Source organism: Balaenoptera acutorostrata, chromosome 9, assembly GCF_949987535.1.
Source record: "Balaenoptera acutorostrata chromosome 9, mBalAcu1.1, whole genome shotgun sequence".
Lineage (NCBI taxonomy): Eukaryota > Metazoa > Chordata > Mammalia > Artiodactyla > Balaenopteridae > Balaenoptera > Balaenoptera acutorostrata.
This window is the reverse complement of record NC_080072.1, coordinates 107,351,438-107,367,138: the sequence shown is the minus strand read 5'-3', so window position 1 is coordinate 107,367,138 and position 15,701 is coordinate 107,351,438. Positions and strand designations below refer to the sequence as shown.

The following is a 15,701-nucleotide window of genomic DNA, read 5'->3' as shown; positions in this document are numbered from 1 at the left end:
TAGAATGTCTAGATATTAAGAACTTTGTATCGTGGAATTTTAGCCAAGTCCTTCACGATGACAAAGGCTCTGGGTCCATGGTGGAACTGAAATCTGGCAGGAAGAACAATCGCCTTTCTTATTTGGGTAAAACATTTCACCACCTGATAACTTTAGGTGCTTGTGGCTGTTTTTTAAGGTATGTGTTATTTTCTTGGAGAGGATTTTGCTTAAGGAGGACACAATCACATAAAAATGATTCAGAGACCCTCCCGGAGAGCCCTTATCTCTGCGTCAACCTGGTGTTCCGAACATTCCTGGTCATCCCGAACATCCTGGCTTGGTATCTGAATGACCTCTGCTTCTCAGCCTGGGCTTCCTAGCCTCCTGTGACTTCTTTGGTTTGGGAAGATAGAAGATGGTTAACCAACAGCTTATTTGGAACCAGTCTTCAGCAGTGTGGTGAAAGTGTGTATTTAGCTAGAGGACCAGGGAAAGAGGCGGCCAGAGGCTTCCAGAAGAAGGTACTCTTGTTGCCGTGACTGTTAGGACAATGATAAAATATTCACTGACAGTGAAATAAATGGTTCAAAATAGAGCTGGCTGACTCTATAAAGCAAAAAAGGTTAAATACGCCCAGTTTTTAAGATCAGGACATAAACACTCAGAGGCGCGGCTCACCTAGTGAGGTTTTCCATATTGTTTTGTTTCTGACAAAAGTGCAGTCCATTGTAAAGAGGGACTTGTTCATCCAGGAAGGACTAGCTGATTTCTGACAAGTTGAAAAAGATGACTATTCTGATGGATAAGTGGGAGGGAATTACAGCCAGGAAGGGGACAGGAGAAAGCCCTTCCAAGTGGTGCTTGCGAGGCCTTTGGCCCCAGAAGTCGGGCCTGGCTGCCTCGTGGTGACTTCTGCTCCGTGATGACCCTGCTTCCTATCCTAAGGCCCCAGGGCCTCGTGGGCCGGACACACTGTCCTCTCCTTCGAGTGTCCAGGCTCCTGCTTCCTCCCAGCAGGCCTCGCGATGACCAGCAGGCCTGCAGAGGGAAAGTCCCCAGCAAAATCGGAACCTGTAATCTGCCTTCTTGCAGCCCCAGGGTGTTTTTGTGTTTCAGACAGAAGGGGATGGGTGGGACCAGCTTCGCCTTCCCCTTTCTTCTTTATTTTTGGATGCAGGTCTATTTAAATACTTACACACATGTGTACCTTTTTTCTCAGGCGGGTCACAGCAACAGAGCGCCTTTCTTTCTCACGGGGCTTCCTGTGCATGTGTGATGAGGCCGAGTGTGCGTGGGGACTCAGCCGTCGTGTCACTTTGGGCAGATCTGCTGCCAGGTCGTTTTCCAGTTGCGTCTGGCTTTGCATTTGTGTGATTCCCCCTTCTCCCTCTCCTTCTCCTGGTTTTTGGTTTTGGTCCCCACCCGCCCCGTGACCCCAAATGAATCCCGATGGACCAGACGGTGACCTGTACAAAAGGACAGGAGGGCTTTCTCTCTGGCCTCCTTCTCCCTCACTCGCACCAAGCTTCACACCACACAGACTTGAGGGGGAGACCGGTCTGTTCACGGTTGCTTCTTGCGAGTTAGAAGCGCCGCAGACAGGATGTATTCCAGGGGCTGATTGGCTGTGACATGGTAGGATCGGTCTAGACTGAAAGCATCACTGCGAGCTGCTTATTATCAACAATCATCGTAGTGTTCGTGTACTGCATTAGGGTATACAGAGTGCTTCTGTGTCCCACTTCTGTGGACTCGGAGAGCTGTCTTCTTTGTGCTGGTCTGTTCAGTGGGCTGCCGTCGTCCTCCCCAACCTACTGTTCTGAGTGCTCCGAGGTCTGTGTGGTGGAGTAGCTTTGGAAGGACCTCGCTGAGACATTTCTCAGGAAAGGCAGCTGATGGATGGCGTGGAGGACATGAGCTTCCCTGCGTGAGCACAGTAGCCTAACCGAGTGTCTAATCCAGTTGGAGTCAACCCATTTTGGGAGAAAATACCCGTAAATGATGGTTCCCAGCTCCAGGATTGTGAAAGAGAGCTAAAATGAAAGCAGCCTACTGCTATAAACTGCAACTCTCAACAGACTTGCATTTGGCTCATGTTTGAGAGGCTGCCAGAGAGTGGTTCTGGCCTCGTTTAGTGCCCTTGCTTATTGGGACTCCTTGGAAGCTCAGCTGTCTTGCATGTGAAAATTCCAGTCTCTGTGCCCTCCAAATATAAAAATGACTGAGAGAATCACCTCAGGGACATTTGAGTATAAATACAGCCTCAACATCGGTGACTTCGTGGGAGTGTTCCTCATGAAAATATAAACTTTCTTTCTTAGGTTTTTGGTGTGTGTAAGATGGATAGCTGCTATGAGCAAACACCTTTTTATGAGAGACCACAAAATTTCCTGTTCTGTTGAAAAGAAGCTGTTGCATTCTTGGTTGGGGGCTGTTTTCTTGAGTATTTTAATGTGAATTTCTGGAAGGGACAATCCCTTCTTTTTTTATTTTTTAAATATTTGTATTAGAGTAGGGTTGATTTACAATGTTGTGTTAGTTTCAGGTGTACAGCAAAGTGAATCAGTTATACGTATACCTATATCCACTCTTTTTCAGATTCTTTTCCCATGTAGGTCATTACAGAGTACTGAGTAGGTAATAATAATAAAAAGTTGCAAATATGACAGTGGACTGGGTAGGTGGGGCCGATAACTCCATGAAGCTCTTCCATTTTACCTTCTGGGGCTCTTCCGTTTACCTTCTGGGGATTACCCTTCTTTGAATGAGTGATTGGAAGAAGGCATGAGATGAAGCAGATAAATAACTATGTTTCTGTTCCAGGCAGTATTGGAGGGGTTAAGAGGTTCAGGAAATCTGCAAGGGGAGATTATGCAAAAATTACATATTTAACTGAGTATCTTTTATCTGGGGTTAAAAACAATTTTTTTTTTGGAAGCAGTGCATCTTCCTTCTTAATTACTGTATATTTAATTTTGGTTTGGACACCAAGATTAAATATTTGAATTTCATTGGTTTAACGAATTCCCTCTGTTATGAAGGGGAGAATACACCAGAAACACATTAGTATTACGTTGTGTATGCCAGCCTTATTCTGGGATTGAAATTTCATGGTAGACCAGCCAGCCCTGACTCACAGGTATTTCTGCGTACACATTTGTCACATCCTTTGGCTTCTTGAATTTGCTGAAGTGGCCATTTAATCTCCCATGATTTAATTTAGGTTGCCTGGAAAGTATCTGGAAATAAAACATAAAAAAATATTCCTGTGAGCCTTTTCAGTAGTTAGATGCATTTATTTTTGTCCCCCCCAATTTTTTAGGCTTCTTTTTAATGGCATTTTTGCCAATGGAAATTTCTCTAGCAGCTATTATGCAATCATAGCAGCTGTTTATAACCTGGTTTGGGAAATTAATGAACTTGCATGATCTTGTGGTCAGTTAAGAATGCCTTAAGCAACTCATAGAGTAAAGGATTTCTGACATCGCTATGGACCTTAACTCTTTAATCAACTTCTTTGTTTTTTATTGCCTGCATTTCCCTAATAAAGTACAAATTTCAAGTACAAAGTTGCACTTGGAGAGGATAAAGAATATGGATTTCTATTTAGAAGAGTGATAGTGTTTTCTTTTTTTAACCTCCTGGAAAAAGCATCTCATAACTTCTTTCTCTGTTTGAGAAGGCATAGAGGCACTACTGCATGTATTTCATTTTAAAAGCGTGTTTGGAAAAAAGGCTAAAAAATAATATTTTAGTTCCAAGGTCAAGGAAGGTCAATCTGCTCTTAGTCTAACGGAATTTTTTTTCTTATGACCAGAATATTTTGCCAAATGGGGCCTTTTGAAATCGTCTCCCTGGCTTGAGTTAGGATAGGGAATGAATTGAGCCTGACACTGCTCAGATTTCTTCATCTACTCATTGGGTCTAATTCATCAGCCAGAAATCCCATCATAGCAGACAGGATTCTCAGCCCGTAGGTTTCTGGCTCTAGAATTCTTGCGGTCCCCAACACTGCTGTCTCCCTCTGGCAGACGTAAGCTGCGCCCGACTCTGAATCTCTGTCCTAGGGGCTCTGGAGCAAGACAAGACCATGCAGGGGGCTCGGAGGCTGGGCCCAAGCAGCCCCTCCTCCCCAGAGCAAACCCACACGCCTCCATCCCCCCCCCACCCCCGCCCGGCCACTCCCTCCATCCCTCCTGCGCATCCTCACCGAGAGGGTTTCACAGTGTCTCTTCCCATCCCTCCTCCCTGCCCTCCTCCCGCCTCCTCCTCCTCCTCCCCCTCCAGGCAAGCTCGGGGGCCAGGACTCCTTTGAGAGCGTAGAGAGCTACGAGAGCTGCGACCGCCTCACCCAGTCCTGGAGCAGCCAGTCATCCTTCAGCAGCCTGCAGCGCGTCCCGTCCTACGACAGCTTCGACTCGGAGGACTATCCAGCCGCCCTGCCCAACCACAAGCCCAAGGGCACCTTCAAGGACTATGTGCGCGACCGTGCTGACCTCAACAAGGACAAGCCTGTCATCCCTGCTGCGGCCCTGGCTGGCTACACAGGTAGGCACCTGCCCTGCCTCCTGGTCGCTGAGGGTGGGCTCCCTGGAAGCTTCTGTGCACATTCCCGGCCCCTGAAGTCAGCCTCTTTCTTTCTGGGGTGGGGGGTGGGGAGAAGTAGACTCCGAGAGGTTGGGTTAGCCTGTCAAGCCACTCTGGGAATAGCCATTGGGTTTTGGAAGCAAGCAGTGTCATTCTATCCCAAGGGATCCTTTCCAAGGTTGGTAGGGAAAACTGATATTTTGGATATTTACCCGTAACTGGGAGAAGGGAACTCTTGTTGATTTGGTGTTTCTGGAAGCTCTGCCTTGTGGTCTAGCATCAGGGGGCTTCTCGCCTGCTCTTGCGAGGTCTCTCTAAACCCAAAAGCAGCAGTGGCATCTCTCAGAGCCATCACTGAATGGCCTACACCCTGCACTCATCTGCGGTAGAATCCTCATTATTAGGCTGGTCTCTCCAACGGGAAAAGTGCCCTCAGTCACCCTACGCTCTGGCCGGATCCTGCCCTATATAGGAAACCTTTCTTGTCACTTAGCTTTATTGTTGATTTTTTTCCAGGAGTGAAAGTTGTAGTAGTGGTGAACGAAGAAAGATCATAGAGAAAGGAAGATGTATGTTGAGAGTCTGGGCTTTGATTGAGAATCTGGTAACTGAGCGAAATGATTCATTGTCCAAGCAAGGTGTGGCCCATAGGCTGTCTGACTTTGGAAGGGTTTGAAGAGTATATCTGAGAACTATCCAAGGAGCAGGCGTATGTTAATGATCAGACCCTTTCTGTAAGATTGTAGTGTTTTGTAAAAATTAGGAATTGTGTCGCAAGCAGAGCTTATCTTAAGCTTGGATGACACAGCTGTGATCTTGCCCTCTCTTCTCTTACGGTTTATCCACCCTGGACGGGTCACTGGTGGGGACCCTTTGTGTGGATGAAGACAGACAGCAAAATCTGTGTTTCTAGTGACGTGTCTGTCTGATCTGAAGAGTGTGCTGGGTCCCTGTTCTTGTGTGAGGGAAATCTCAGGTCTTTACTAGGAAAGCCAGCTGACCTTTGAGAACAACTCACATGCTTAGAAAAGTTCCTCCTCCTTCAAGGATCAGGGGTGTGTCTTTTACGTTGCATTCTTCCAGCTCCTCATGCAGTTCAGTGCACGGATAGGTGCTCAGGAGTTATGTCTGGATTTTGAGGTAGCGACAAGGTCTATATATAGCATCATGGGCCAGAAAGGAGCTTAAAGTTCCCTACTTTTTTCTTTCTGCAGTATTCCCCAAGTCCTTGCTGGAACATCACGAGTAGGTAGGAAATTGTTGCTCTGCCAAGGAGTTCCTTCCCATCTTGGGCAGCAGACAATGAAAGTTTGCCCTTTTCCATTAATGACACCTGGAATAAGGAAAGTATATAAAGTCTCTTTCAATATGCACAGGAGTGCTGGCTCCTATAATAACTCTTAGGTATTGTAAGAACTGGACTCCACTTGGACACACTGATGGAGGAGGAGAGAAGTGCTGCTTAATTAGGAGGAGGAGAGGCCGGGGTAGCTCTGAAATGACTCTGGGCTGTGGAGGTGGCAGACATCTCTAAGTGGCTGTGTTTGCTTCTGTTTTTATGGTGCAGGGAACCCTAGGCTCTGTCATTTGCCCAAGTGTAAAGGCCACCTCTTCTCCTTCTGCCCTAGCTTCCAGGACCAAATCCTCTACTTAGTTTCTCCTTATTAAAGGTCTTGCCTTATTCCCTCTGGCATAATCTCCACCATAACCACCATTACCAGGCACGATTATAATTCTTCTCCCATGACAATTTTCATGATTCTCTCTTAGCTTGGTGTACAGTTCTGAAAATTTTGCTAGTTAAGGCGGTTTTGTGGATAATGATATTAAATAAACTGACTTTAAGTTCTAAAGTTTGGGTTATGGCCAAAGAGAGTCTTATGATTTAGGTCAGCCTTCATGGGAAAAGATTCTGTTAAGGATTCATGGCTACACTACAGAAAGTCTAGAAGTTTCTAGAAATGGTGAAAGCCTCATCTCCACCTCAAATAGAAACTCCTCTGAAAGGGGTATATATATTAGTTATTGGATTTCCTAGATGGGAGAAGCTTGCAGAGCTAATAGTCTACAAGAGTGATTTAAAGGGTTTTGACTAAGATGATCTCAGTACCTTGGCAAGAATTATCTGAGAGTTGGGAATCTCTCCATGTGTCCCAGTTTCAAGAAGAGAAGGAAAAGGATGAATCAGAAATTTTAAGAACTAGGAATGAGTGTGAAGTACAAATTAGGGACATGAACTGCCCTCAAGAGGGCCAACACCAAAATGCCGCCTGTGAGGCTTCTCTGGCAATCCTAACCCAGAGCCAAACAGATGAGAACATCAAAAGCTCTTTTCAGGACAAATACAGGAATGTCCTGGAGCTCTGAGTTATGTTTGATGTCATCCCTTATTTGGATAGATTATTTTTAATGGGTGCCCCCCCTCCCTCCCTCCCTCCCTCCCTCCCTCCCTTCCTTCCTTCCTTCCTTCCTTCTTCCCTCCCTTCCTCCCTCCCTCCCTTCCTTCCTCCCTTCCTTCTTCCCTCCCTTCCTTGCTTCCTTCCTTCCTTCCCTCCTCCCTCTCTCGCTTTCTCTGTCTCTCTATCTCTGTCTCTATCTCTCTCTCTTTCTTTCTAGGGGATAAAACATTCAGTGAATGGAAGAAAAGAGTGGATGTTTATCAGTTAAAGATCTCAAAAATTCAAGTAGTCATTTGAACTAAAAAACATTTTTCTAAGTATCTTACCATTCAGTTGTTTCTTCTTTATAACTGGGGATTTAACTTTTCAAACCATCTCAAATGGAGGTGCAAACAATAGCCCAGAAAACAGAAGTCCTCTGTGCTCCTCCCAGCCCTAACACACTGTGTGATTTTAGGCAAATTTACCTTGTACCCTCTTCTACTTTTAGTGAAATGGAAGTGTCCCTCCCTCTCTTGGTGGTAGGAGATCTGTGAAAATGTAATTGAACTAACTCAATTAACGAGACAAATGAGTGCTAGACATGGTGCTAGACGCAGGGGAGAGAGCTCACTCGTAACAAATCAATTATTTCAGCAAATCTGAGCACATGTTGAGTGCAGACAAGTGTTCATAGCCTTGGAAGGTTCACTATCTTGACGAATTCAAGACATTGTCTTTGTCCTTAGACTTGAGCTGGATTTTCTTATTGCTGTGGTTTGATGAAGGTCAGGAATTTGTTAGGCATGTCGGGAGTGGTCCAAATTGGGGTGGCTTTTCTTCCTGTGTTCAGTGCCTGGTGGACTTCTCCTGTCTGCAGTGCAAACTATATCTTGCCCCTCATTGTGACCCCTTATCACTTCACATACGTCCTAGGGAACGGGGAAGGGGCATGGAACATGCTTACTCAGCCCCCTCCACCACGCAGGGAGCCTGTAGTGACTGGAGTTTTTATAAATGGATCTCTGAGTCTATGCAGACATGCGAAGATGAGCTGCAGTTTGGAAAAGTACTTTGGAAAGTGGAAATCATTGTATAAGTGTTGGCAGAACTTTTCATTGCTCATAAATGTCACACCTATTTTCTATCTCAAGTTCTGAGCTCTTTTTTTTTTTTTTTTTTAATCTGTTTCCTTAAAATTCGACTAACTCCGGCGTATGTGTGGCCACACAGTAGGAGCACGTGTACCTTTTGCATCACTACTACTTGGCTTGAACTAAAGGATGTATGTATAGATTCCCTGTGCTGGGGTGTGAATCCATTTTCCTGCCAGCGCACTAGGAGCCTAGGTCTCTGTTCATCTCACTCTCAAAGGAATACATTTTACTTCTTCCGATGCTGTCTTAGTTACTGCACTGAAAGTGTGGAAATCAGTTAGAAACTGAATTTTCACATTCTCTTGCACAGTTGCATTCTTCCTCCCAAGATAAGAAAATTGCATCAACCTTCACTGGGCTCCCATGGCAACTTGTTAAATTAGGTCAAGATGTGTGGGCAGATAACATGGCTTGAAAGCCTGCCTGTTAGCTGAGTTAAGAATACATCAAATGCAGTGCTGGCTTCCGCCGAGAATGCACCTTCTTACCTTACTAGGACCGCTTATGGTTATCAAACTGATGCGATCAGAGAGCTCCATTTTCTTTTGTTCGAAGATACATTATGAACCCCATCTGATTACAAAACAAACTGAGAGAAGTGGCCTGGTGTTTTCTATGTATTTGATGGACCTAAACAAAATGCTTTGTAGACCCTTGACAAACATGGACATCTCTGATTTTTTGTTTTTTTTCCATTTCAGCAGGTGTAGAATAATATGCTGGATTGTCAAAGAGTATTTTCCCTTCCTCTCTGTCCCTCCAGGCCCCTTTTATCAATGATGAAACTGAGGCACCAAAAAGGACTTATTCCAGGCCTTCTGCAGGAAGGTAGCTCTTGAATGGAACCTTAAGTGCCAGATGTCTCACCTGAGTACGAAATCTTTCTCCCTCTTAAAGAATGAGAACACTCATTGGTTATCTCAGTTGCTCCCATAGAGTAGATTAAGAGTCTTGTCTCTTGCTTGTCACTAATTCACACTGTGTGTGTTGGGGGGAGGGGGAGGGGGGTGTTGGGGGCAGGAGGGGGTGGAGCTATTGGTCTGTAAATCAGCTTTATAGGACTTCACTCCAGATTGCCAGACTTTTGTTGCTACAAATAAGGAATCCTTTCCTATCACTTCTGCAGTTGGTATGGGGCAGGCCTGCTGGTAACTGTCGTGTTGTCATTGTCTAGGAGAAGCCCCAGCTTTGTGTTGTAATTGTTGATGAGGTGGTGAGGGTCTCTTCTTTATCCTGGAGCCTGAGAAAAGCTAAGCCCAAAGCTAGTCAGTAACTATAACGAAATTATGTTTTACCATGCTGGGCAGATTTGTGAATAGTTGATCCCTCAGTCTCCTAAAGGCTCAATATGGGACTATCAGGAATTCAACTTGCAAATATTTTTGCGTGAGACATCGCACGAAGCCGTTACCAGCCTTGTAGAAAGAGAAGCCCTAGGTATTCCCCTGTTGCTTTTGGCCTGAGCTAAACCTTCTTCTTGCTATTTTGTAGATAAATTAGAGCCCGTCCGCCGTCACACAATAACAGAGTCCCTGGGCCATGCCCAGAACCTGGGGCATCTGACTGGTCACTGAGTTTTAGGGTTCAGGAACCTAAAGCTACTGCTAAAACATGTATTTGAAAATAAACAACTTTCCTGCAAAAGGAAGTGCTTCAAAGCCCTTCAGTTCAGAATGAAACCTGAGATTGGATGGCATTTCCTGAAATCACAGTTTTCTGACGGAAAGCTGGATTGCAAAATCACCCCAGTGTCCTCAGGTACAAACAACCACCAAGGAAGCTGCTGGTGTGAGCCTAAGTCACTGATGAGGAAGGGGGGTGGTGTGTCACCAGAGCAGAGGAGTGTGAATTTGTGCAGAAGATTCTAATTCTGTTCTACAGGTGGGTATGTTATTAGGAACAGCTTGGAGTTTTATAATTGGGGGAGGGTGGTTATTCCCTGAGCCAGGCTCTGGAATATAGTCTTTCCATGTCCCTGCTGTTGTGATAAGGGTGTGAATTGACTAAAGTCAAGAAGAACCAGCTTGCTGACATGAGTGTAGAACTCTGGTGCCTGTTTTGTGCAGTACTGCCTGTTACAGGGGCCCTGAGGTTCTCGGCCCAGGCGAGGCTGGGCCTGGCCTCAGGCTTGCAGGAAACATCACAGTCTTGGTGTAGACCATCCTTGGGCAGCACCTGGGTGGCTGGGAAGAAAAGAGCTTGGCAGTGAGAAAGGCAGAGACAGAGTATCTTCCCTCTCCTGCTCACAGGCCCCTGTGGGTAGCAGGCTGTAGGAAGCCAGACAGACCCCCTGAGCCTAAAGGGAGGCTTGCTGCCGGAAGCCGGGGGGACTCGCATTCTCTGTGCTGTGTTTGGCGCTGGGCCCTAAGGGGGTGTGTGGCGTGCATTTGGGATCTCACTGGAGTAACCGGTTAACATGCTGCTCAGTTTTGAGGCTGCTGGGGAAATACTTTGGAGCCCGGGGAAGGAGATCTCCCTGGCAGCTCTGGGCTGGAGGTGGGGGGCAGAAGCCCCTTGGTGTTGCCGGCGTGGGCATTCCACTGCTTCTGCCTCCTGGCTGGTTCACTTTGGGACCGTTTTTCTTAATCATCTGCCACCCGTGGAAAAGATCACACGGTGGGAGGATTTGGCCTCACTATTCACTTTTTTCTTCTAACTGGCTTCGAAAATATGGACAAGGAGTTTCCCCCTTTCCGTCAGTTGCCCTTGAAGACCGCAGCTGGCTGAGCCACCCCAGGGTCTGGACGCAGCTACAGTAGCTCCGGCGAGCTGCCTTTGGGGCAGAGAGGCCCCTTCATCCTTTACAAAACAGATCTCAGACCCTGGTGTTCCAACTCCCTGAGGCCTGTGGGTGCCTGGATTAGGAGGCAGGAACCTTACACGATGACCCGTCTTTTCTGGGGACCCAGCCCCCCAGCTTTAAAGGAGTCTCTGAGTCTCCCATTTTTTGGGTCACTGTTTCTTTAACAAAATCTAACTCCAAGTGGTGGAACTGGGTGGTGACGGTTCTGGAATTCCACTCTTGTCTCCACTTTGAAGCTCCACCTTTTTGTCTTTGAAGTCAGATGTTTCCACTGAACAAAATTCAGCCCGTGTGTTGCCGAGGCGTCCACACAGGTCCTGTCGGCCTTGAACAGCCGGCCTGGGAACTCCCGCCGCCTCTGCTGGGAAGGGCTCTGTCAGGTGGCCCCGATTTCGCCCCGTGGCATCTCCTGGCTCCCTGGATGCCTTTGGCGCTCTGGACGCTGATGGACCAGTGGTTCCTCGGCGTGGAGACTCCGTTCCAGAGGTGCTACAGTTGACCCTTGAACACCACGGGGGCGAGGGGCGCCGACTCCCACGCAGTCAGAAATCCGAGTATAATCTCCAAACTTAACTACTAGCCTACTGTCGACCTGCTAACGTAAACAGTCGATTTACGCATGTCTTGTCTGTTCTATGTACATCTACGTATATTTTATGCATTCATGGCATACCTAACTTTTTTCTTAGTCTTTCCATATTTCTAGGCTATGCGGTTTGTCTGAGTTTTTTTCAAATTGTTGCAAATCTACAAAAAAATTTTCCAATGTATTTATAAAGAAAAAATCCACGTATAAATGGACCCATGAAGTTCAAACCCCTGTTGTTCAAGGGCCTCTGTGTACCCCTCCCTCTTCTCCCTAAAGTGGCTTTCATGTGATGCTTACAGATGGGATGGTTATCAGCACCCTGTCTGTCACTTTTATGCCTTCAGACTTAAATCCAGGGTAAGCACATGAGAGGAGACCATCCAGGCTGTTTGACCACTGGGTATGTTGCAGAGGCTTCATCGTGGTGGGGTTAAGAGCATGGACAGCCTGAGTGTGTCCTGGCTTTGCCACTGACCAGCTGCGTGACTGTGGGCAAGCTGACATCTCTGTGCCTCAGTTTTCTCATTTGCAAAATGGTCATAATAGGAGTTCCTATCTCCTAGGATTATTGTGGGAATTACATGAATAGCTTATGGAAAGCACCCAGCAGAGTGCTAGGTCCACAGGAAGCACCCTCTAGGTGCTAGTTGTTACCACTGTTTCGTATTATTCTCCAGACCTTCTGTCCTTCTATACAGTTGTACATTCTTCGAGGTCAGGGGATGATGGATTTGACTTACAGAACTCCAGTAATTTCGGGCAGTATCTTGGGGGCACAGCCAATATTTAATATCAGATTAGGTCACTTCCGCTATTCAGCTCAACCCACATGTGTGTTGCGCTCCTACTGTGTGCTAGATAGACTCTTTCATATGCATTCTTTTTTATTTAACTGTCTCCAATGACCACATGAGGAAAAATCTGTTATCCTCATTGTACAAAGGAGGGAATTGAGGTTCAGAGGGGGAAGAAGTCTAGCCCAAAGTCACACAGCAAACAACAAAGGAGAGGCCTCTCACAGGTTTTCACAATGTCAGACAATTTGTAGGAAAATATCCAACACTAATAGCATGTTAGTTTGGGTCTGCAGATGCCAAGGCATGATTAGACTCGGGGGAGAACATCTGAAGGACACAGTGGGAAGAGGGAGAGAAGGCAGGGGAGCCTTCAGGCTGTGCCGCAGGTGGGAAGGAGATTTGTAAGAAGAGCCTCCAACTGCAGCTCAATTCCAAGAGAGGTGTGGCCAGGCTGATGGGAATCCTCGGTCAGAGTTGCCCAGTGGGGGAGCTCTCTGTCTTCCAGGAATGGCCTCATGTGCCCTCTGTGCCACCCCTGGCTGGAGCAGCCCCAGGAAGCCTGACCTTGGTGGGGACAGGGTAGATGGGGTCACATATGCCCCCTGTGGCCAGAGGGCCCAGCAGCATGTGGTCATGGCCCCAGCATCCCTGACTGATCAGCGAGGTGTCTGGCTGGTCGTACAGCAGGACTCTAGACCACGGTCCCGACGCTCTTGGTGGCCCATGACAGGCTTCTGGATTCAGTGCCTATTGTTGACTTTAACTTACCGAACTGCATTGTTTGCTGTGTGACTCACCTCTCCCTGAGAGATAATGAGAGTGAAAGTTGTCCTAAGGTGGGTGAATGTGAAAGTCTGAACTCGGTGAGGAGGCTGGGACTTGTTCGGCGGGAGAGGTGCTCTTAGGGCTGGCTCCGTGGAGGTGTTTGACCTTCAGAGCTGAGATGGGTGCAGTTTCTCGTGAAGGCCCCTCAAGGCTGGGTTCTCGCTCCTTCGTTCTTTAAAGGCGTGGGTAGCGCCTTTTCAGCTCATCCCATTGTGGTGGGACAGAAGTGTTTCTGCTGCTGCCTCTATGCTGCTTTTAATACCGTCTTCTGTTATTCCACCCAATCTGGCTACCATGCTTTACATTTGAGGGGTGTTCAGAAATTATTTGCTAGATAAAGACTTGAAAAGTTATATGCTCAAATGATGGCTTAGGATCTAGTCACCTCCCCAAGAATTTGAATACGTTAACTAGTCATTTCTCGAAGGGGAAACTTGGTATGAGGGGGAAACTTTACTCCCTAGGATAAACTAAAGCTCAGATTGCATTTGAGAACCTACTAGAAAAGGTCCAGGCTTCAGAACTCTCAAGTCCTATTTTCTAGTTCTAATCAGTGAAGACATCCTGCTTTCTTCTTGTCACCTACATACTTAGGAAGGCATTTTCTTTTGACATTTACATTAGTGACGGAAAGCTTTTTTGTTGTTTGTTTGGTTTCTAAACAAAATTTTCACTCCGTACCCTCAAATCCAAACCTTACCCATTTCTGGTGACTTCTTAAAACAATCAGTTACCTCGAAGACATCAGGAGGAAAAGCTGTAAAGAAACCCACTTCCTGGCTTGAGCTTTGCTGCCTCACTGTCCAAGTGTGTGTCTGAGTGGCAGATTGAACGTGGTTAGGCAGAGTTCTTGGGTTTGGAGGAAAGGTGCCTGCATTTGAGTACAGGCTGCCCCTTTAAGAGAGGAACCGGCTCCTTTCCCTGCGGCCACTCCCACACATGTGTATTTGCACACATGCAGGTGTGAGGAGCCCAGGCAAAAACAAGGGCCTTTCCTCCAGACACTTAAGTGTCTTGTTCTCAGGCCCCAGGCAGACTCAAGTGAGCCTCACTTTCGTCTTTCCCAGGTGGGGCGGCCCGGCCGACCCATTGCCAGCCAACCAGACTCGCTGCCCAGACTGTCCTGGACACTGATAGCTGGACAAGACTTTCTGCTCTTCCTTCCGTTAATACTGATGGGATCTGTGTCTAGGGCCAAGCCACAGACATTTGTGGGGAATGCTGGACTCATTCTAGCTCAGCCCTACATAATTATGAGGTGGAGTGTGCTTTGGTGATGAGTATAAATGATTAGGAGGGGAAAACGTGCACTGCGGGAAAGAGGATCTAAGTCTGTCTGTGGCCAAGATTTCCCCAAACCATAAATGTCGGTGATACTTTCACTTGCAAAGCAGTTTGCATCTGTTCTGTCTTTTTGTGCCTGCCTACTTTGAATTAGAGCAAGAACTTCAGAGTTATCCCTCACTTTCAAAAACCTGAACTGGTTATTCTCATCTACAGTGTTTAAAACATTTTACACTTACACTTACTTTAACCATTTTGTCTTAGCTTCTAACTTTCTCCTTTTTCAAAGTTGCCATATAAAAGGCCAGTTGAATTCTTGGAAGAAGAATCGAATTTGATCTAGTGCTTTTGCTATTTTTTTTCAAGTCCATCTTTTTTTTCCTCTTGTTTTCCTTTTGAAAAGTCTGTTTTTAAAAATATTTTTTTCTGTTGTTTAATTCTTCCATTGTTGTGTTTTATTACTTTATTTTATTTTTTTGGCTGCGCCGCACAGCGTGTGGGATCCTAGTTCCCTAACCAGGGATCGAACCCGTGCCCCCTGCAGTGGAAGCACAGATTCTTAACCACTGGACCGCCAGGGGATTCCCTCCATTGTCGTGTTTTATATTGTTCCCAAACTTCTCTGCGCTGCGGTCAGCTCTTTATATATATGCATATATTTATATTTATGTTTATTTTTAATCGTAGGGACTTAATCTACATCTCTATAAAGTAGAGAGGAGCAGGGATAACTATTTTCATTTTAGGGATAGATAAACTAAAGCCCAGAGAGGTTAACCAGCTTCATGAGATCGCTCAGTGAATCAGGGAAGAATTGGGATCAAAGCTCTAGACACTTGGCTCCCTGTTTTGGGCATTTCCCACCATCATGTATATATTTTCATTGTATAGGATACTATCTGCTGCTATCTCTCTGTCAGTATGTCCAATGCCTGACATCTTTGTTTGTTTGTTTAAATTTTTTGAAATGCTTCCTCCTTTCTTTTGGTCTAACGTGTCAGAGACATGGACTTGACATTAAAAGCTGGTTTTAATTGTTTTCTAACTTGTTTCCATTGTAAGATCCTGGCTATACCATTAATGCATAAACACAAGGGCATGAACATGTTGTCCCTCATGACGTTCACGAGGTGTGTTTTTCAAGTGCCTGTTAGAATGTTGTTTGTGGTTATGAGTTGAATTATTGGAACTCATATCCCTGATTGCTGCCCTTGTGTTACTAGCCATTGATAGAGGAACATGTGTATAGAACATATTGATCTACAGTGATTCGTTGAACCAAGGCACCTTGGCCAGTTA

The 15,701-nt window shown here is 46.2% G+C and overlaps 1 protein-coding gene across 2 annotated transcripts in view; it reads left to right on the top strand.

The window, feature by feature from the left end:
- Positions 1–15,701, top strand: part of ETS1 (ETS proto-oncogene 1, transcription factor) — a 67,526-nt gene that overhangs the window by 40,034 nt on the left and 11,791 nt on the right. Inside the window, exon 6 of one of the 2 annotated variants that reach the window (XM_007183365.3) lies at positions 4,270–4,530. The exons of the other annotated variant lie outside the window; for it this stretch is intronic. Within the exon in view, the coding sequence (XP_007183427.1) occupies positions 4,270–4,530 (261 nt within the window). The remainder of the gene's footprint in view (positions 1–4,269; positions 4,531–15,701) is intronic. 2 annotated transcript variants of the gene reach the window in all.